Source organism: Pseudopodoces humilis, chromosome 22 (genome assembly GCF_049639895.1).
Source record: "Pseudopodoces humilis isolate 2021_Gansu_Grassland_sample_001 chromosome 22, ASM4963989v1, whole genome shotgun sequence".
Lineage (NCBI taxonomy): Eukaryota > Metazoa > Chordata > Aves > Passeriformes > Paridae > Pseudopodoces > Pseudopodoces humilis.
Genome location: NC_142221.1, coordinates 10,018,992 through 10,041,166, shown reverse-complemented (window position 1 = coordinate 10,041,166; position 22,175 = coordinate 10,018,992). Strand labels below are relative to the sequence as shown.

Here is a 22,175-nt window from a genome sequence, read left to right as displayed (position 1 = left end):
TATCTGGAAGAAACCAGGCTGGCACCAAACACATCAATAGTGGAACTGCTCTGCCCTTGGCCACATTCAGGTCCCAAGCTGCCAGTTCAGGAGGTGCTGAGGTGCTCCAGCACCAATCCCTGGTGCTGCAGAGCTCAGGGCTGTGACAGGACCAAGGAAAGGTTATTATCATCATGGGAGGTAGTGAGCTGCTTCACTCAGCAGCTCTCACATGCACTTCTGAACCCCAGTGCAGGTATCAAGCAAGCATTTATACTCAAAATAAATGTTTTCTCACAAAACCAAGCATAGGAATAAAACCAAAGTCATGAGTTTCTGAGAGTAATTCCTCACCATTTAGAAAACAGGAGGGGTCCAAGAAAGAACTTCTGTGTAAGGGAGGAAGGCAGGAAGGAAGGAAATGTGAATTACATACACCTCTAGATAAGTTCCCCTTTAAAAAAAAGGAAGGAAATTAGAGTTAACTAAAAAGAGCATGTTTAGCATCACTGCACAAGCTGGGGAAAAAACTCTCGGAAATCCTGGCCAAAGATAATGCTGCCTCCTCCTGTCCCTGCTGGGCTTGCCACAGTCACTGCCCCAGGAGAGGGGAAAGGGCCATTTTTCACCCTTTTATAAGCACCACCACTTTGAAGTTACAAATCAGAGTCACCATTTGATTGTCACCTCTCCCTATGGCATCCTAGGTTTCTCTGCAATAAGCCTGTTAAAAAACATGTGTTTTCACTTTTTTTTATTATTATTAAAAAAGGATAACTCATAACTGAGCAGAGACAAAGGCTCTGTTGATACAACAACATGTGGATTAAATCTGAAAGGAGAAAGAAAGCTGTTCTAATAAACTGACAATCCTGCTCAGAGACCTTATATCCAGATTAGTGTAATAAATCATGAGGAAAGATTTCTCTTTGGCTGAAACAACCATTTATTTAGGCATGGAACAAGAGTATTTTAAAATTACTCTGGACATTGTACACTAAAGACTTTCTCCGTTTTTGTTCTTTTTTGTTTGTTCGTTTTCTGTTGAGTTCTAAGCATATACCCAAAGTTTTGCATTTGTTTTACTTAAAAGTTGTTACTTTTTAGTGCTTAAACCTCTGACAAGTCAGCCAGACAGCATCATTGGGCTCCCACTGAAACAAGAGAAAAAAAAAAAGAAAGGAAAAAGTGGTTCTTGTTCCATTACCTCATTACATTAAGCAGAAAACTGCCCAAAATTTCAGCTTTCCCCATTATGCTCCTCTTGTGTGTTTTCACAGTAGTATTTGTTCCCTTATCCTCTGAAAAAGCAGGGCTTTTTCACTCTTTTTAAGCAGCAGACACTCTGCACTATAGCTGCCTCCCCCTATCACATACCAATTGTCCCCCAGAGGCTTCTGAGCCCAGCACAGGAACCTGCCCTGAGAGCTGACAGCCCTGTCAGAGCTCAGTGTGGGGCAGCTGAACAGCAGGGAGGGGTTCCAGAAACCCCAGTCACACCCCCAGCCCCAAAACACTGCCTGGAACCAGCACTGGGCCTCCAGAGCCCCCACGCTGCTGGGCAAAGATCAGGGTTTAGCAGAACTCGGGTACAACACTGAGCTGTAACTGTAGACAGGACTAAGAACTGCAGCCATGTTTGTTAATAAAAATCTAATTTTTACCTGCAGCTGATTTCAGAGCTAAAGCATCTGCCAATCCCCCTTAACACATCGTGCTGTGGGGATGGCATTGGCCAACCCAGGCAAACATGTCACCACAGAACACAGCTGGTCTTCAAACAATGACAAAAACCAAAACATCACCACCATAAAACAAAACTTTCAGTTCCACAGAAATGTTCTGTGAGAAAATTTCTAGGAGACATTACTCAAAACTGGAAGAAAGTGTTTCATACAAGGGTAGAGCTCCTCTTTAAGTATGTTCTCTAATGTCCCTGGCTCCTGGATTACCATGATATTTTAGAACACCCAGACTGTGGTAAAACACACCAGATCCTGGATGGGATGGAGGATAGCAATAAAGAGGTGAAGATTTTGGCTGAAGCTTCTGCCATCCACAGTGTCAGTCCTAAAGTCACTTACAGAAATCACAGTAGTACAAGAAACACTCTTCAAACCCATTAAAAACCACAATCCCCAGTCCCACAGATGAGATGCTTTAAGCTCAGCAGCTGTTTTATCTCTGCCAGAGGAGTCCCTGTATATTCCATTTCACCTTAAAATCCATCTGCCAGCCAGACAAATAAAAGGTTCCTCAGAAATTCCAGCTGATGCAGTCACTGGGAAGCCATCCCAGCTTGCCTCGTATGCTGCTGTATTCCAAACTCCCTGACAGAATCCAGGGGCCACACATCAACCCTGATCAGCTCTGGGCTGCTCTGTCCCCCTCCTGCTGCCTTTACCCAGGAGAGCAGTGGGAGCAGGGCAGTGCAGAGTGCCTGTCCCTTGTCCCTGTCCCTGTCCCAGGGCAGCCCAGGCTGCACCCTGTGCCATCAGCTGCCTCCCAGGCTGCAGCATCCCCCAGGTGCTGCTTTCCACGTACCTGCAGCCACCCACGTGGCTCAGCTCTGCTCCTCCTGAGCTCTCCCACAGAGGGATGCTGGAGAACCCCTGAGCAGGAACAGCTCTGCTTTTCTTCTATCCAGGCAACCCCTCTTTGCCAAAAAGCTACCAAGGGGATGGAAAGTTCTGGGGGGACAGAAAGGGAAAGTGCAAGAGGAGATTAAAACCTAGGACAGGAAAAAGAAGGCCTGACCAGGACTTGTTCTTATTACTCTGCTTTGACTGTGGACACTAAAGTTTTGTGGCCAACAGAGTTCATAGAAGCCCTGCACAGTGACTCAGGACTCCAAAGGAAGTGCTGTGTCCTGGCTGAAGCACAGAACTTGCTTTGATAAGCACTGCTGTGGTCAGTGTTTACTGTCCTTACCCTATGGACAATGAGGTGTCCCTTGGGTACAGCGCCTTGGCACGAAGCCCTGGCAGGCTGGAAGGAGCTGCTCAGTCAGCGGGACAGACACCCTGCCCACAGCCCTGCCACATCTCCCACACCTCCTCTCCCACCCCGAGCACCACGAGGTGACTCTGAGGCACAGCAGCACCCCAGCAGCGGTGACAGAACCCAGCCATCACCTGCACATCCCACAGCAGCAGCTCTGGGGCTGAAGGAGCCTCACGTTCAGCTTTGTGCCCTGCAGGGATGCTCCAGCCAGGAAACACAGCCTGGGCTCTGCCAGGCGTCCCCAGGCTGGGGATGGGGCAGTGCTCACTGCTCAGAACCTGCTGGCTCCCACCGCTTTGGTTTGGTTTTGTGAAAGCAAAACAAGCTACCTTTGGACAAAGGTGAGACTGTGTTTACACACAATCTCACTCCTGCATATAAAAAATGCTGTTCCTTGAACAGGAAATCAAAAGTAGTACAAGTGATCTGGCTCTATAATCTTGCCAGAACAGAAGTGCCACCAAAGCAGTTGAACAATAATCACGGTCTTAAATTCGACTTCTCTGACTCCTGCTTTGTTCAGTATTTTAATTATATTTTCATAAAATTCTAAACCACTTCAGATTTCAAAGCACATTTATATACATTGATTAATTCTCCCAAGGTAAAAATTATTATCCTCTTTTTGGTACAAGGAAAGTGAAAGAAGGCACAACAAATTATTTGTCAAAGGCACAGAACTGGTGGAAGGGCTGCTACTAAAACCCAAGAGTTTCTGAAGCACCTTATATTTTTATCAAGGATTTACTTTTTAAAAGACAATAGCAACCAAAAAAAAAAACAACTGAAATGGATATATATGTAGGATCAGGGCAGTTTATGGGGTAAAGGCCACGAGAAAAGCAAGTTCATTAATTCACACTTGGAAAACTGCAGTGAATTCTCTTATAAATTATTGCTGTGCTCCATACAGAGCACAAGTATGAAATCAGCTCACAGCACAGGCAGTCTTGCCTTGCATCACCAGTACCCAGGGTGATCCAGCTCCAGATTCCCACTTTCTGCTCTGGGGGAAAAGGACGTTTGCAGCAGGATTTCTCCGGAGAGCTGGTGGGGAACGTGGCCCCTGGGCTCCCTGGGTGATTCCAGAGTGCCCTCTAACGAGGCTGCAGCTGCATTTCACTCATACAGGGACACCAGGAAAACCCCAAACGAGCCTTCTTTCCACTTGAAAAGGGGGATGATGACAGACACTGACTGGTGACTGCTCCTGCACAGATATTTGATACTGCCCTGCACTGTACGAGCCCTTGTTGGTAAAATACCTCAGTAGGCAGCAGGATTATAGAGAAAGATAGGAAAATTCACAGTTCTCCCATTCTAAGAGAAGAAAGGATACTGATGAGTCAGATGAAAGTTAAGCCAGTACAATTTTTTAAGATAAACTGAGTTTTACACAATCTGTAAGGAATTTCTGGGTAACTTTTCAACATATGATGTCGTTAAATCAAACATTACAAAAATAAGCGATTATCGTCAATGAAGTTCACAAATCAAAATGGAATCTCCTTGAATATATTCCTTAATACACTGGTGTACTGTAAAATTCTGGCTCTTTGGGCTGCACCCAGGAGTGGTCACACCAGCTGCAGTGGTGGAACAGGACTGGCTACAAGCTCATACTGCAGCCTCATGGTTTATTGCCCAGTTCCCTTTCACCCACCTATGTAAACTAATAAACCATCCTGCAAAACAAAGAAGTTCTTAGTGAGACACAAACCCCACGCTGACCCTCAGAACAGAAACTCACTTTAACAATCTCAGCATCACATTGTCAGAATGGGGCTGTACCTCCAGCTATGCCAGGAGAGTCACAGCAGCTCCTGTCCCCAAACTCCCCTGCCCTGCACCAAGGCAGCTCACTCAGGTGTCCCTCAGCACCCCAGCTAGGAGCAGGAGGTGCAAATGATCCTTTCCCAAGCTCCTACAAGACAGAATGGAAAGGGGTAGAAGTTCCTGAAGCTGCACTGCCCCCATCCTGCCAGATGTGTCAGAAACCTCTGAACAGAGCCGGCAAAGTCAGCCCAAACTCACCCCGAGGGAGGATGGTGAAGGTGTCAGCTGCTGGGTGATGTCTGGGGGATCCTGGTGCCACCAGGAGCTGAGAGGAAGCAAACAAGCCTGTGAGCACTTGTACACCTGGCAACCCAACATCTCAGCCCCACGGCCCCCAGCAGGCCCCTGGCTAACGCAGGCTGCCAGAGACATTGCTAGGTGGTTCAGAACAACACTCCTAACTCCAATAAAATGGCTCTGTCATTAGCCCAGAGGTGCCCTATGTCATTCCCTCTCCTCCCAGGCTACATCACTGCACACATCAGCAAGCTATTTAACGCACATCTGGGTAAATTATTCACAGCAGCAGCTGCTTTGGTTGTCTGAGTATAACTGAGTGAAGTGGCATCCACCTCTGTGTGAGGATCCCTCTCACACATCATCCCATCCATCATCTCATCCCTCTCAGAGCTGAGAACTCCCAGCACAGGGAGCACTCCCTGCTGCCTCTGCAGAATCCCACAAGTTGCACTTGTTCCAGCCGTGCCAGTTGCCATTTGCAGTGGGAAGGAGCAATGTGAGGTGTTCAGTTTAGTCCTCCTGTGTCTGCAGGAGCTCTGTGCAGCCCACGCTGAGCCGAGGGCTGTGTGTGAGCAGCGCTGTCACTGCCCAGCAGAGAGAGGAGCGTTCTGCACTGCTCAGCTGCAGCCACCAGCACAACTCTGAGTGCAGCATTGCTACAGGCAGAACTGCTGCCTTACAACTGTCAGAGCTTTTCTGACGGAGCATTTACATTCCAGAAGATGCCTTTGGCTGTTTTTGCTCCAAATGTTAAAATTTGTTTGCTGCTGGCCTGTTGCTTGCAGAAATTGCAAGAGTCTCTGAACACACCTCGAGCATTGGGATCCTTCAGCTGAGGAGCTCCCAACACTCTCAGGGCGGCCCAGCTGGGGATTGGCAGGACACGGGTACATCAGTGGCACAATGTGAACCGCACTGGTGGGGAAGGAGTTGATTTCTTGTGCGGTTTTCAGTATTTCTAAAGAAAATCAAGCTGTAGTGACCATGTGTGTACACGTGGTCAGGACGGGCTGCCAGGGCCGCTCCAGTTCTAACCACATTTTATCTTTCTATGTGTGGACAGTGCTCGCGGTTCTCCCGATTCCACTGACTCTTCTTTTCTATTCCCTGCAACATTTCAAACCAGCGGCAGGGAGCCCGAGCAGTTTGTTTCAAACGGAACCCGGCCGGCTCCGCGGCTCCCGGCGCAGAGCTGCCGCGGATCTCTTTGCTTTGTTAACTTGTAATACTTCACTGTCTCGAGCCCCGAGCCCTCTGGAGCTCGTACGGAGGAGCTGGAGGTGCAGCCGCCGCCAGAGCTGCCGCTGCCCGCCCCGCTCCCGCAGCCCGGGCCCCTGGGCCGGCCGGGCCCGGGGCCGCCTCAGGGCGCGGGGCGCACCCCCGGCCGCCCGCCCGCCGCTGCTCTGGGCAGCCGGGGCTGCCCTTCCGCCGCTCCGCTGGGGCTGCACGGCCCGGGCCCGCTCCCTCCGGGACTCACCGGGCACCGCCGCTCCGAGCCTTCCCCGCCTTCCCCGCCGCTCCGAGCCTCAAACCCCGGCGGCCCCGGAACGTCTGGCGCACGGCACCGCGCCCCGCCCGGTCCCTGTTCCGGGACACCGGCCCGCAGCGCCGCTAGGGGGCGGTGCCGCCCGCGGCAGCGAGAGCGTGGGGGGCTCTGCCGTATTTACCGGAGCACAGCGCCACCCTCCCTACCGTACTCTGCGTACCCGCACCTCCCCGGCCGCGACAACATCTACATCTTAAATTTACATTAAATATTTTATTCGAAGAAGCTCCAAAAGCGGTATTTTGGCTGCGGCAGCGCCGGCCGCGGCCCGGCTTCTGGCGGCTGCTCGGTGCCCTCGGGTGCCCTCAGCGAGCAGCATCACCCCCAGCTCAGCTGTGGCCCGCCCGGTCCGGCCGCCCGCCGCGCTCCGTCAGCCATCCCGGGCTCCGGGCAGCCCCTTGCCGCCGTCCTGTGTCCCCCCTTCCTGACCCGTGTCCCCTCAGGGGCTCGGTGTCCCCTCCCCCCCGCAGGGGAGCAGCGGAGCGGGCGGAGGTGGCCCCGCCCCGGCAGGTGAGGCCCGGCCCGCAGGTGAGGCCCGGCCCCGGCAGGTGAGACCCGGCTCTCAGGTGAGCCCAGCCCCGGCTCTCAGGTGAGCCCAGCCCGCAGGTGAGCCCAGCCCGCAGGTGAGGCCCGGCCCGCAGGTGAGCCCAGCCCGCAGGTGAGGCCATGGCGTACCGGGAGCTGCTGCGGCGCTGGCACGAGGCCGTGCGGGAGGCAGACCGCGGGCACTGGGACGCTGCCCTGGACACCTGGAGCGGCATCGCGGAGCCGCCCGCCAGGATCTGCTTCAACATGGGCTGCGTGCAGCTGCTGGCCGGGCGGCCTGAGGCGGCACTGAGGGTGAGCACCGGGCAGGAACCGGGATGGAACCGGGCAGGAACCGGGATGGAACTGGGATGGACGGGCAGCTCGGCTCCCCCGGCTCTGTCTCGGAGGGAACGGTGCTGAATCTGGATGTGAAATGCAGCTTTTCGTGTCCTGCGTGTCCACGGGAATGCGAGCAGGGATGTTGAAGGGTGAATGGTTTGAGGAAAAGGTTTAGCAGAGGGAATCATAGAAAAGTGAAAAAGGTTGAAGTTAAAAAGGCAGATGTGGCCGTTGAGGACAGGGCTCGGTGGTGAAATCGGTGATGCTGGGTTAACAGATGGATCTTTGAGGCGTTTTCCAGCTTTAATGATTCTGTGATTCTGTGGTTCTCTGAATACTATGAAAATCCAGATCAGTGGGCAGAATCATTTTCAAAGAATATAATAGAGACAGAAAGTACTTTAGATACTAGAAACTACATCCAGCAATGTACCTTAAGTTTTGTTTAAGCTAAATCAGTTTAAGTCGTGCCCTTTAGGTGAACTTAGCTCATTATCATGTGAAAACCACACCTCTAAAGTTCAGCCTGCCTGATTCCAAGTGAAGACCTCAACCCACTGAACATGCACAATGAATTTAAAATGTATTGTAGCTTTAAATGAAAGCAGGAAAAGCATTGTTCAATAGGTGTTCTGTAGGCATGGGTTTAGACATGAGATGGGTGTATTTTGAAAGTACAAATATGTTGCTTGGCAGTGGAGACTGCCAGAACAAAACTGCTGTACTGGAAAACCACTGCTGTTGGGAAGGTGCCTTGAAGAAAAGCCTTGCTGTGACAGCACCTGGTGTGTCTGTGCATCCATCCATCCATCCATCCATCCATCCATCCATCCATCCATCATCCATCCCTCCATCCATCATCCATCCATCCATCCATCCATCATCCATCCATCATCCATCCATCATCCATCCATCATCCATCCATCATCCATCCATCATCCATCCATCCATCCATCCATCATCCATCCATCCATCCATCATCCATCCATCATCCATCCATCCATCATCCATCCATCCATCCATCCATCCATCATCCATCCATCATCCATCCATCATCCATCCATCCATCATCCATCCATCATCCATCCATCCATCCATCCATCCATCCATCCATCCATCCATCCATCCATCATCCATCATCCATCCCATCCACCCCATCCATCCATCCCATCCATCCCATCCATCCATCCCATCCATCATCCATCCATCCTTCATCCATCCCATCCATCCATCCCATCCATCATCCATCCATCCTTCATCCATCCATCCATCATCCATCCATCCATCCATCCATCCATCCATCCATCCATCCATCCATCCATCCATCATCCATCCATCATCCATCCATCCATCCATCCATCATCCATCCATCATCCATCCATCATCCATCCATCCATCCATCCTCCATCATCCATCCATCATCCATCCATCATCTATCCCTCCATCCATCCATCCATTCATCCCTCCATCCATCATCCATCATCCATCATCCATCCATCCATCATCCATCCATTCATCCATCATCCATCCATCATCCATCCATCATCCATCCATCCATCCATCATCCATCCATCCATCCATCCATTTATCCATCCATTCATCCCTCCATCCATCATCCATCATCCATCCATCCATCCATCCATCATCCATCCATCCATCATCCATCATCCATCCATCCATCATCCATCCATCCATCCATCCATCCATCCATCATCCATCCATCCATCATCCATCATCCATCCATCCATCATCCATCATCCATCCATCATCCATCATCCATCATCCATCCATCATCCATCATCCATCCATCCATCATCCATCATCCATCCATCCATCCATCCATTCATCCATCATCCATCATCCATCCATCCATCCATCCATCCATCATCCCTCCATCCATCCATCCATCCATTCATCATCCATCATCCATCCATCCATCATCCCGCCATCCATCCATCCATCCCTCCATCCATCCATCCATTCATCATCCATCCATCCATCCATCCATCCATCCATCCATCCATCCATCCATCCATTATCCATCTGTCTCCAGTGAGGAGATGCAGATAAACCTTTCCTCAAAGCACATAAGGAAGAGCTGAGGCTGTGCTGGAGGGGCTGGGGCAGCCCGTGGAGCCCTGGGCAGTGGCTGTTTGGGACACTGAGCACAGGGCAGTGGTGCCATGAAGATGAGGGAGAGAGTTCAGGAGAGACTTCTGAACCCCAGTCAAGGGGCAGTGACAGGGAAGAAGCTCAGCTCTACTTCCGTGGGGATCAACAGTTGGTTGTTGTTTTGTTTATGGCCCAGTGAGGCAGATGTTCCAGCACGGTGTGTGTGGGGTCACAGACTCACCTTAACCTGTAGTGAAGGCAGGGCTGGGCTTCCAGCATTGTTATCCTTACAAGGTGTCTGCAGTGGGGAGGGAAGGAGCACATCCCTGCTGCTGCTGCTGCCTCAGGAGGACTCTTGGCTGTCCCAGCACGCTGAACCACGAGCTGCTGCCAGCTCTGCAAGCACTGCCTGTATTTAGCTGGGGCACTGAAGCAGAGGTGCTGACTTAGAGGTCATTGTGGGAAGCCCTGCAGCTTCCTCCCTCTGACCCTTTCATCACCTCAGCCTTCCCCAGCCTGGCCAGTCCTGCTGCTCCCACTGTCCTGGCCAGCTCTGCTTCAGGCTGCAGTTTTCCCAGTTTAAGTAGCCAGATGGCCACTGCAGCTCATTTATGTCCAGTCCATTGTAGCAAGGAGGGGGAAAAGGCTGAAGCTCAGCTCATCCAGAGGCAAGACCTGAAAGATGACTGGGAGGGATTGCCTCTGTGAGGGCAGCAGGAATGTGGCTGGCTGGGTGTGTGTGTGCCTGGGCACTAACAGAGCAGATCCCAGCTGATCCCTGGGGTGTACCTGTGTTTTTCTCCTCAGGCATTTAATAAAACCATTGAGAAGGACAATTCCTTGGCTGTGGGCTACTTCCAGAGAGGATTTGTGCACCTGCAGCTGGAAATGTGAGTTAGGTGCACAACCAGTGCAGCCTTTGGTTCTCTCCTTTCAGTCCTGCTTTATTCCTAAACCTAAATGACTCTTTGATTCCAAAATTCACTTCTTCCAGAAACTTTACAGAGTTCACAGGGTCTGCTTGGCCTTGGAAACCCTGTCACAGGTCAGCAAGTCTTATCTCTGATAAGAGCTGCACAACTCTGGGGCCGCAGGGGTGGCTGACACATTACATTTCTGTCCCATACTCACAGAGATTCCTGGAAGCCACAATATTATGTTGCCATTCAGATTTTCTTTGGGAATTAAAAAAATATAATTGTGTGTCTTGGTGTGTTTTCACATGACACACATGAGTCTGGCCTTCCTAGAAATGCAGCCTGCACACTCTCCTGCCAGCAGACTTCAGGGGCCTGATCTCAGTCTCACTGATAAAATATTGAGATTGCTCCAGAAGTGTCATGGGATTGATTACTCATTGTTCCACAGTTAAATCACAGTGACATCCTCCTCCTCAGGGAGCCGGGAGAAGTATTTCAGAGATCTTGTCTTACCTTTGAGCTCAGTTATTTTCTTTCCTGTTGCTTTCCCCATATTTTCCAGACCTTAATCTCCACCAAATGCCTGTCTTTCTTTCTGGGAGGGAGTTAAGGTGAGCAGTTCTGGCTTCTCCAGTGGAGGGGCTGTGCCTGGGGCTGCTAAAGTGCCAGGCAGGGCTCTCAGGAGCTGCTCCACCACCAGCAGAAGCAAATGTGCCCCAAGCACACCCACTGCAGGGGCAGCAGAGCTGGCAGCTGCCTCCTGCCCAAAGAGCTGATGGCCTCCAGTGCCCCAGGGCTCCTTCCTTCATCAGAAGCTGCTCCCACCCACCCACATCTACCTGGGCACCTTCTCTCGGTCGGTGCCCACTGCACAGCCCTTCCTGGATGCTTCCTTTCACCACCTGCACCTGCTCAGACTTCAGTTGCATTGCTGGTGTAAATTCAGACTAGTAGCCTCCTTAGCCTCAGAGGTGCTCTACGTTTTTCAATGTTGAGGTTCTAAATTTTGAGTTTCAGAGTTTTGATGCTCTGGCCACGTGTGTGCCCTCCCTGGTGCCCATCAGCCAGGTTCCCAGCCCTGGATCCTCCTGAGACACGTGCAGGGAGCTCCCAACAGTGGGCAGTGTTTGTTCTTTACCAGGATGACACATCTCTGGTACAGCTCTCCTTGCACAGCCTGCAGAGCAGAATACATGCTGTTTGTTAGTGTGATTTTTAGCTTCTTTAGCAGTCTCCAGCTTTTTTAGGCTCAGTCTCTTGTGTCACCTCTGCAGGTATGAAGAAGCTCTCTCTGACTATCACATGGCCTTCAGTCACCTAAGACAAAATCCCTTCATCGATTACAAGCAGCTGGGGCTGAGGCACATCCTCTATGCCTGGGAGGTAAGAGCCTGGCTCAGAAATTCTTCCCCACTGTTGGGGATGTCAGAAGCAGGCATCAGTGACACAAGACTTTTTCAAGGAAGTACATTAGAACTGTAAAAATACTCTGCTTGCACTTTTTTTAAAGTAACTTAATCAAAAAAGTTGTAAACCAACATAATCTCTGGAAAGTTTAGCAAATGATGCACTTTGAAAGTAAAATTGTTCAGAGCAGGTGCATGGGAATTTGTGTATTGAGGGGTTTTTATTTTCTCTATATGTAAACGAAGTGGTGGCTGCCCCTGGATCCCTGGAAGTGCCCAAGGCCAGTTTTGATGGGGCTGGGGGCAGCCTGGTCTGTGGAAGTTGTCCCTGCCCATGGCAGGGATGGAACTGGAGCTTTAAGGTTCTTCCCAACCCAAACCAGTCTGGGATTCTGTGTAATATTTACACTTGCAGGCATGTAAACATACATGTAAATTCTAAGCTCTAAGAGCTGAAAGAAGTTGAACCATTGGCAGATGAGAGCTGATGCATAATGCGGACTCCAGGAAATTCAGGTGCATAAAAGCCTCTTTCCAACTGCAGCAACTGATCTTAATATTCCCTCTGTGCCTGAACTTACACCCTGTGCTCAGGCTGTGTTTGTAATGCTTCATCCTGCACCTCTTTCTGTCACACCTGCCACATCCTGTTCAAGGAAGCTCAAAGGCTGAACTGGCTGTAAATTTTTGTCATATTTGGACATATATAAAGGATTCCTAGAAACTGTCCTTTACTGGAAGGGTTGATTTTGTTTTCTCTGAGTCCACACACACAGGTCAAAAAGCAGATCCAGGAAATAGGATTTAACTCCTTACTTCCGTGAGAGTGAGGAGCCATTGTGTAACTCCAGTCGAGCATCTCGGGCAATTTTCACGCACCTTATTCCCGGCAGGAGGAAGCTATCCTTAGCATCCGTGGTGTTAGCCCAACCTCCCTGGCTTTAACAGCTTCAGTGCCACGGCACTGCCTTCTCTTGGAGGTGGGAAAGGGGCAGGGCTCAGGAGTGTCCCGAGGAGGCTGAGCCCTTTCCTGGTGTGAACACACCACCCCTCACTCCAGGACATGTGCTGGCCCTCCAGACTTGGGATCAGCATCCTGATTCAGCTCTATCTCATTCTTACCTGGAGCTCATTATTCAAAATACACCAACATCATCCTCCAGCAGAATTGTGCCATCAGCTTTCCCCATGCTTGGCCTCTCACGTGCTGCAGCTGATCTTCTCGTGGAAGATACATGCATGGTTTGAAAACCCAGAAACATTTGCCTCTTGCAAGGCTGTGACGCTTCTGACTGTGTGAGAATTGCTGCCTTGCCTCCTGAGACAGTTCCTGTACATGTTCAGGGTTGCCATTCCCCACACTCCCAGAGTCTTCTACGGCCATGATTAAGGAGTAAAGGAAAAGCATGCTATGAGCTCCAGCCTTGTCCAGTGCAGCCAGGCACACACCTCAATTCCCAGCTGATAACCCTGTGACAGGAGATAAGGAGCTGTCTGACAGTGCTCTGCCCGTGGCCCAGCAGCTTTCCCACACAGCGAGTGCTGGCCAGTGACAGGGAGAGATCTCCCACTCCCAATATAGAGCACAGCTCCCCAACACCCTGTCTGCAACACTCCCACAGCCTGCACTTCCCCAGGAACAGACTGACATGCTGCTGAAGGGTGACAAGCTACAACTGACAATTTGCACATTCACAGCCCACTACAATGTGAAATAGTTTCAGTTAAGTTATTTTGCAGTGACAGGGAGTCAGGATTACAAAAATCATTGCCTAGTTGCATGCAGAAAGAAACCCAAGAAGAGCATCTGGTCTTTTGGATGCAGGAAGAATCAGACATAAACAGTGTGGTACCAGAGTCTTTACCTGCTGTCCCCATGTCTCTCCTCACCTTGACCAGCAGCTCCAGCACACCCAAGCTTTTATTTTTCCTTTCTGATCATGAAATTTTCCCAGCCACGCTGCTCAGAGTGCCTTTCCTGTTGCTGAATTTTTGGTGATTTAGTGCCTGTCCCTGTTTCTTGGCTGAGTTCAGGAGGATGTGTTGGGTGTCCCTTGGTCCTGGCCCTCTGAATCCCGTCCCTGTGCCCACTGCAGGTGCTGTACAGCATTGCAGCAGTGCAGTGCCACCTGCAGCAGTGGCAGGAGGCCAGAGTCACCCTAGAGCAGGCTGTTGTGTGGAGACCTGAAAGAAGAACAGCAGTCCTGGAGCTGGCCCTCGAGCGGGTGCAGGTAAGGCCACCTGTGGGAGTTCCTGGGTGTGTGCATCGTGCTTCAGCTCAGGGATGTGTGCTAAAGTTGTCTGTTGGAATGTTCCTGATTCCTGCATGTTCCTGCCATCCACCCAGCTGCTTGGCCACCTGCTAGCACAGTGTAAGCCATTTGCACACCATGCTCTGCCAAACCAGTGCTTCAGGTGCTAGAGGAACTCCAACGCTCCCAGGTGCTTCCCTGCCCAGAAACACCACAGTGGAGAATTTTGGGATGACCTCTGTGGCTGGCTTCCTGGTCCCTCATGTTCAGGAGCTCAGTTCCATTTGTGCTTATCCTGCAAAGCCAGTTGCCTTGTGCAGTGTTTCAAGTTCAGAACCCCTACAAGTGCAGGTCTGGAGAGTCTCCCTTTTCATGGCACTGGCTTTTTTTGAGTCCATTTGGCTTCAGGAACAATTGGTGGCAGCTCAGATATTAATGTCAATCACTTTTAGAGCTTAAGTAGGGTGTGAAAGTGTTTCTAGGGTTGTTTCTAAGTTAAAGTTTCCTGTTAGACTCCTTTATGATCTGGAAACATTTGCAGATCTCTGGTTTACTCTTCCTGAAAGATTCATCAGTTTGCTACCTCCATACTTTGTAAGAGATTCATACTTTGTTTTTAATCTGATGATCTCTTCTGGCATCACATTCGTGCTTTTCCAGTGTATTATTTATATTTGCTATTAGCATTCTACTCTGTGGCTGAACAGAAAACATCTGAGGTCAAACAGGAAAGCTGTTTAGAAGATTTATTTACTAAACCTTCCTGCACTGCTCCCCTTCCCACCCAATCCATGCCAGCAGTGTCTGTCCTTGCCTCCACACTGGGGAGGGGCTGCTGAGCTCTCAGTTTGCTCATGCTTTTGTGGGGCTTGAATGGCCTTGGTCAAGTTCACAGCCAAAACTTCTGCCCCATTTTTCCTGGAGATGCTTTTGCAGTGCTCAGAGCACTGTATTTGCTTTTCAGTGCTCTGATGTTACATTCAGTGTGGATTGATGGCTTTTCCTTTACCTGCTTTCCCCACCCCAGGACCACCTGTTTTTAGAGCCCATGCTGGTTCCTCTCGGGGAACTTTTCAGACCACGAAAGAAAGAAGTTGAGCAGCTGGATTCAAAAGATTTCCTGGGTAAACCCAAGGTAACGGGCACGTCAATGTCACGATTAACAGCAGCAGAAAAAAATCCCTCCTCTGCCATCTCCAGGGAGCATCCCCACACATCTCCCCCCTCCGTGTGGGGACCCAGAGCAGGATGGGCAGAGCTTGCAGCCAGTCCAGGCAGTCGGGACACAGAAGCCAAAATTTGTTACAATTGCCACCCCTTCTACCAGAAAATGCACTTTGGCACTAATATGTCTTCCCCAGTCTTGGTCACTTTAAAGTCTGAAAGGGCTGAGCAGGTACTCTGGAACCCGTGGTTGCTCTTTTGCTGACAGTGAGGTTGTTAAGAGGGGCACGTTGTCCCAGCATGCTGCTACTCACTCCCGCATTCCCAGGGGGACAGGTGGGCATCTGGGGGACAAATGCTTTGTCTCATCCCTTGATACAAGGCAGCAGAGAATTTCTCTGTGCCCTTCTGTGACCAGTGCAGTCAGAACAGAGAGCTCCAACATAAATAAAGGGAAAGTAATAAATTCACATACTTTTAAAGAAACCTTGGAAAGACTTGAAAACTGGGACACAAATGATTGAAACTGTCTTGGGAATCCAGCTCTACCTCTCCCCCTGTGTGCACAACTCCACATTTTGCCTGACCCTGGGATGCCAGAGGGAAATGGGTCTGAGCAGATAATCTTGGATGAAGTTTGGGGGTCTCTTCATCCAGCCTAGATTCACTCATTGCTTTGTTCTCCAACAGGTGATCTCATCCATCATTCCCAACGATGAGTACATTGGCTTCGAGCCTCTCAGGCCTCAGGTGAGCAGGACAGGGCTGTGAAAGGAGGAATGGAGCTGTCATGGAGCTCCAGAAAGGGGCTCAGATCCAATCCATCAGGGGAAGAAACCAGTGTAATGCTAGCCTGGATCCATGAGGATGTTCAGAGCCAGGCTCAGCACTGTCTGTAAGGGACTCAGGGAATCTCCAGCTCTCTAAAGATGCATTTTTGGCTCTTCACCATGTCAAAACAGCAGTGCTTTGGTGTGCTCAGCCTGTCTCTGCTCATCACTTCAGTAAATGTGTCAGTGTGAGCACAACTGCCTCACACTGTGCTTGGAACCAGGGGAGGGCAGTGAGATTGTGTTACTTCCTGATGAGATAAAGAGGGAGGGCAAGGAAGAGAAGTAAGGTGTGGAGCAGCAGACTTTTTCTGGGTGGTGTGGAATGACAAATGGGGTCAAGAGTAAAGACAAAATAGCACAGTCAGGAGGTAAGGTGGCACTGCTGCTGTAGGAGACACTGTTATAAACAGGTCCTGTTGTTTCTCCCACAGAAACAGGGCTTTTATGAACCCAGTGCCGATGCTCTGCGGTGAGTGTTCAGTCCCACACTGGTCTTACCCTTCCCTCACTACTGTTCAGAAAGTTTTGTTCTCCAGCATCTTTGTGTGAAGACACCGAGGGATCCACACCCACTTCTCACCAGGGGTGGAGTGAATGACAAACACACGAAGGTTTCTGTGGCTGCAGAGGACACTGTGGGTCCCTGGCATCTCTGCAAGAGCCTCTGGGCAGCTTGCAGGACTTGATTCAATAGTCTTGGGAGACAGGCATGGTTTGTGGCATGCCTGGGGAATGGAAGCAGACACAGGCTGTGGGACCTGCCCAGGTCTGTGGCAGAGGATGCTCAGCTTTCCCATCTTAATTCCCAGGATAATTTCAAATACTCACTACCAGCCCTAATGTCCTGAGCCAAAATGATGTTCAAACCCCAAGAAAGTAATTTGTTTTAGTGATATTGTGCCAGCAGTACTTCAGGGCTGTGTTGAATAATTGTTTTGATCTTGATAGTGTTTATCAGCACAATGAAAACGAAGCTGCATTTGGCAAATCAGTGTTTTCCAAGCCCCTTTTGTTCCCAGCTGGAGCAAAGGGCAGCAGTGGAAATCACGATTTCCCAACACCCGCAGGTTGCAGCCCGTGCCAGCTGGGGTTGGTGCAGTGTGCTGGTGGCCAGAGGCACCCATGGCCAGGGGGTGCAGCTCTCTCCTCTCCCCGCAGGGATGCCGAGTGCGGGTACCAGCGGCTGCTGTCCCGGTACTGCCCCCGGGAGCCGGCGGGGCTGCAGGTGCCGGCAGGGAGCCTGGTGTTCGTGCTGAGCAGGGCAGCAGACGGCTGGGCCACGGCCATCCACGATGGGCAGGTGAGGGACACAGCCCCCAGCACAGTCCTCAGCAGCTTCTTCCCACACCCCCAGATTTCCTGGCACTGGGCTCTCACCCACCGGGCTCCTCTGTAACATAAGCATTTAGCATATTCTTAAGTGATAGAGGAATAGGGGGAGAAGCATCTGGAGTTATAGGAACAGTTACACAAGTGTTTGGATGTGCTGGTTGACTGCTTAGTGAAGTGTCAGGTGAAATTTGATGTAGAAAAAATAAAAATAGACTCTCAATAGAAAAAAAAAAACATTGTAAACAGAAAATGGCAATGCTCAGTTTAAATGAGCAGCAAGAAGACAAGAAATGCTGCTGGACTGGTGTCCCTGGGCATCGTTGCTGCTCTCTGCCAGAGCATGTCTTGGCAGCAGGGGACTCGGTGGGTGTTTGGCCTGTTCCCCTGCAGCAGCTCCAGCAGCAGCTCTGCTCCCAGCAGGAAAAGCTGCAGGAGCACCATTGTCCAGCAGTTGGAGAGCACTGGGTGGCTGGGGTGGCCCTGGCCCCCGGGCACGTTCATGTGGCCGTAGGGTGATGGGAACAGGGGCTGGGCTGGGCTCACAGGGCTCCTCTCTCAGCCTGCTCTGCTCCCTGTCCCTCTGCAGAAGCTGCACATCCCGAGCTCTCTCCTGGAGCCTGCCTCGAGGATGGAGAAATGGGTGAGCTGGCAACCTTGCAACCAGGGGGAGGGAGGGACCAAGGCACACATTGGTCTGTAAGGTTATCATAGGATAGCACAACTCTGTAAGAGAAACTTAGAGTATGAAGCACTGAGATTATTGACCGAAGACCAAGTGCTCTTGAATGGGAACAACAGAAGAGTTAGGAGTAGGAAAAATCCCTTTGACTCTCTTCTTCTCAGAACTTCATCTCCCATCTCCACCACAGGCATAGCCACACATTATCCCAATCATTTTCTATCTGAACCCAGTGAGGAAGGGTGCAGCTCGGCCCCCTGTTTCCTGTCAGGGAGCTTTCAAGCACATGGTTGCTCTGATGTTGCTATGATTTTTTTAATTGTCATTTTTCCTCCTCCAAATGAATCCCTGGTACACACTTGGGTGTTTGCTCCATGGATGTGTCACCATGAAGCAGCCCACGTGGGGACAGCCCTCAGCAGTGTGGGCAGCCTCCTTCTGTTCCAGCACCAACCCAGCAGGGAGCAGGGGGCCAGAGAAGCGTCTGCAAACCTCTGCCCTCAAGAGCCTGAGTGCTGCACCTCATCCAGCCATGAGCAGCTCTCCCTGGGGTTGCACCCCTGAATCTGTGGTTGGCTGCAGCCTGTCACACACCAGCCCTGTCCAGGCTCCTGTGTTTTCTGCCCTCTCCTTTCTGATGCTGTTCTGTTGCAGAAGAACAGCACTGGGATTCCCCTTCCTCCTGCCCAGGTGCCTCCCAGCTGCCTTCACGTGAAGCAGAAGCCAGGTAATCCCTGGGCAGGGACCTCAGTGGGTGGAGCTGTGCCCAAACCCTGCTCTCTTTAGGGGGTGTGAGGAGGTGGTGGCCCCACTGCAGCCTGTGATGACTGCAGCGCTGTTCCCTTGCCTTTGTGCTGTTCTGCAGATGCTCCCAGGGAAGAAAATGCCTCTGCCAATGCTGCTGGTGCCCACGTGGACTCCAAGGTGAGGTGTTCCACATGCTGACCTTCACACAGCCTCTGGAGACCAGAGCTGGGAAAAGTGCAAGATTCTTGCCCAAAATTCCTGAGCTGCTCCCAAATCACTGAGAAAAACTCCTTCCTCTGACCATTTTTCCATTCTGTAGAGAGGCTCCCATGTGGTCTTTCCTCCCAGTTTGTGACCATCCCACTTTGTGATACAGCCCAGGGTTCACCTGTTGCCACCCTCCGAGGCACCAGGAGCACCAAACACATCAGAGTTCTTGTACACATGCTTTACAACCCACTTTGCAAGAGGCAGTTGTCTTTGAACACTCTGCTGTCCCTTCTCCCCTCTTCCTGCGTCCCATTTTCTGTCCCTATCAGTGTGGATAGCACAGTTCATTCAGATTTACCCTGTGGAGTAATGTGCTCTGAGGCACTTCCATGCCATCGCCAGCCCCTGCATGTGATGGCCCTGGAATGACTCCTGTGGGGACACCACCTCTTTCCCCAGCTGCAGGTCAGCTCTGTGGCTCCTCTTTTTAGGGCTTTTGGGGTAATTTTTTCAGGTGCAGTTCAGCCAGAAGGCAACACAACAGAGGAATATGGCTGCTCCTCTCCAGCTGGCTGGAGGAACTGGAGCCCTGCTCATGTAATTTTGGGTTTAGGAGGTACCTGTAAAATCAGAACCAAAACCAGAATTCCTTGGTCATGGGAGGAACTTTGGATCCCAGGCTTTGAATCAGAGTTCCCCCTTTGAAATTCAGGTCTGTATTTTGACAATGTTCTACTGTGACATGGCAGCACAGAGATGAGGGATTGTGTCTGTGTCACCTCTCTTAGTGTGAGAGCAGATATTGTCAGTTGGGTTTGTTAGAGTCAGTCGTGGTTTTTCTTAATCCATGAACTTCATAGTCAGTCTGGATTCTTCCCCCAGAGGCTGCTGGCACTGCCCAGGCTCCCCAGGGAATGGGCACGGCCCCGAGGCTGCCAGAGCTCCAGGGATGCCCAGGGTGGGATGTTGGGGGGTCTGGGCAGGGCCAGGGGCTGGACTCATGATCCCTGTGGGTTCCTCCCAGCTCAGGACACTCTGGTTCTCCACTCTGACCAAGCCTGTCTCCCCACAGATGTCCCCGAGGAGCGGGGAGGCCGCTGCGGGCATGGCCAGGCCGGTGGTGCTGCGGCTGCGCTGCGAGTGCTCCGTGGTGCTGCGGGCAGGCGAGGCCCCAGCCCTGCCAGCCCTGCGGGCCCTGCTGCGGGACACGCTGGCACAGCAGGCACAGCAGGGCACGCTCAGGTACGCCAGCCTGGGCTGCCATGGGGCACCAGCCATTCCCCTCGGGGCACGGCCATCCAGCTGCCCACTGGGCATGTGGGGTGGCCCCGTGTCCCTGTGCAAGGGGACGAGCTCAGAGGTGACCTCAAAGGGGAATGTGAAGACTGGGGGTGGCAGAGGGGCTGGGCTTGCCTCCGAGTTTGGCTTTAAAGGAGATGATTTGCTCAGCATTAATGAACCCTTGCAGCTACAGGCTCCTGGATGGCACAGAGCTGGGGACAGTGTCAGGACAGGAGGAGCTGGGGAAGGTGTGGCAGCAGCTGACAGATGGCAGGCTGACACTCTGCTGCCAGGTATGTGGGCTGGGACAACGTCTCTGCTGGGCTGGGTTCAAGTCTCTGCTTTGCTTTGCAACCTCCGTGCTGGCTTTTTCCTGCAGGACTCAGACTCCCACTCAGGCAGGCCTGTTCTCTACCAGATGCTGGCTCAGCACTCTTACCTGGCACAGGGACCAGGGGACCTGGAGTTCAGCAAGGGAGATGTGCTGGATATCCTCTCTGAAGGTAGCTCTCCAGTCCTGCTGCTGGGCCAGGCTTTTGGAGCTTGCTGTGGGGAGATACTGGGGAAAATGTGGCCTCTCCAGTGCTGTCTCAGGTTCATACTCTCAGGAGTTACAGGCTTGCACTGGGCTTTGCCCAGAGTTAAATTCCAGCCATGAAAGCTCTCACTAACCCCACTCATAAGGGCCAGGACTCATTCCTGCTCCTTTGTTTTCCAGTCAACGAGGACTGGCTGGAAGGACGCTGCAATGGCAAGACTGGCATCTTCCCCAAATGCTTTGCCACCCAGACCAGGTGTGGTGCTGCCTTCCTATAGCAAACAGGAGCCTTTTCCTGCCTGACTGCACCCCAGGGGTGGGAGGCACTGGTCCCAGCTCATTTGGGCCCCAGCCAGCACAGCCGGGAGCTCTGCTCTACCTGGACAGGGGATATCTTCCACTCAGATCCATGGGGTCAGTTCCAGCAGTGATGGCATTTCCTACAGCCTGTTCCCTGACCTGGAATTTATACCTCGTGCTTCCACTGCTGAAGGTGTGTCTGTGCAGAGCAGGGAGAGGGCTCTGGGGTCTGGCTGTGGGAATTGTCCATGTGGCAGCTCAGGCTGCTGGGTGGGAAGGGGTTCCCTGGGTGGGAATCTTCGTCCCCCTGTCCCTTGTAGCTCATGTTGAGGCTGGGAAGGCTGAGCCTCGCTCTGGAAGCCGAGGGTGGCAGGCTGGGAGCAGGGGACAGAGCCCTGTTCCCCAGGCTCTCGGGTCACATAACCTAATCTCCACAAACCAGAGATGCTGCTCTTTCAAAAGGCTTTTGGAACGAGTCTGCAGTGGGATTAATGGGATAATACCATGAGTTAGGACCACTGTCTCCCATAGCAAATAGCCTTTGGACCTGCCCATTCCTTGACCAGATGCCTTGGGCACCTTTCTTAAGTCCTAAGGCCAAGGTGGGATCTTGGAGCACAGAGAAGAGGCAGTGGTGGAAATCCCCACTGCTCAGAGCAGCTCTGGGCTGTGGGAGAGCCCTGGAGGCCCTGGGGAAAGGCTGGCTGGGAAGTGCAGTGCTGGGCTGCTGCTGCAAGGACTGAAAGCCCTGTCCAGTTCCTGCAGCTGGGTCAGGCTGTGCTCTGCTGAGCTAAATAAAACACCCAAGTGCCTGGAGCTGGAACCTGTTCTGGATTTGGTGCCTCGACAAAACTTGGCTATGTTACTTGAATATAAAATAAATCCTGAGCCAGAGCTGGCAACTCTTAAATCAACTTCCACTTGTGTTTT

The 22,175-nt window shown here is 51.6% G+C and overlaps 2 protein-coding genes across 4 annotated transcripts in view; one reads left to right on the top strand and one right to left on the bottom strand.

Annotated features, from left to right (window-relative positions):
* The window catches only part of EXD3 (exonuclease 3'-5' domain containing 3), a 194,101-nt gene extending 187,471 nt beyond the window's left edge, over positions 1–6,630 (bottom strand). The window contains exons 1-2 of the mRNA XM_005527312.3: positions 6,536–6,630; positions 5,017–5,083 (exon numbers count right to left, since the gene is read on the bottom strand). The gene's annotated coding sequence lies outside the window, so the exon portion shown is untranslated. The remainder of the gene's footprint in view (positions 1–5,016; positions 5,084–6,535) is intronic.
* Positions 6,631–6,727: 97 nt separating this feature from the next.
* NOXA1 (NADPH oxidase activator 1) lies at positions 6,728–22,155 on the top strand. 3 transcript variants are annotated; one of them, XM_088065792.1, is made up of 15 exons: positions 6,728–7,444; positions 10,391–10,473; positions 11,778–11,886; positions 14,006–14,140; positions 15,189–15,296; positions 16,016–16,075; positions 16,590–16,627; positions 17,317–17,458; positions 18,077–18,130; positions 18,832–18,896; positions 19,035–19,093; positions 20,199–20,368; positions 20,595–20,700; positions 20,787–20,910; positions 21,126–22,155. In XM_088065792.1, exons 1-14 carry the CDS (start codon positions 7,271–7,273, stop codon positions 20,906–20,908), a joined length of 1,425 nt encoding a protein of 474 aa, XP_087921918.1. In that variant the 5' UTR covers positions 6,728–7,270; the 3' UTR covers positions 20,909–20,910; positions 21,126–22,155. The 3 variants fall into 3 exon arrangements, with proteins under 3 accessions (XP_087921918.1, XP_087921917.1, XP_014111696.2); XM_088065791.1 differs by having other exon boundaries at positions 18,827–18,896; XM_014256221.2 differs by having other exon boundaries at positions 18,824–18,896.
* The last annotated feature ends 20 nt before the right edge of the window (positions 22,156–22,175 follow it).

What these genes read in the sequence shown, in the direction of transcription:
- NOXA1 (XM_014256221.2), top strand. Translation starts at nt 7,271, where the DNA reads ATGGCGTACCGGGAGCTGCTGCGGCGCTGGCACGAGGCCGTGCGGGAG. An exon ending in GGCCTGAGGCGGCACTGAGG is followed by an intron (nt 7,445 to 10,390) that starts GTGAGCACCGGG and finishes TTTTCTCCTCAG; the next exon opens with GCATTTAATAAAACCATTGA. An exon ending in GTGCCCACGTGGACTCCAAG is followed by an intron (nt 19,094 to 20,198) that starts GTGAGGTGTTCC and finishes GTCTCCCCACAG; the next exon opens with ATGTCCCCGAGGAGCGGGGA.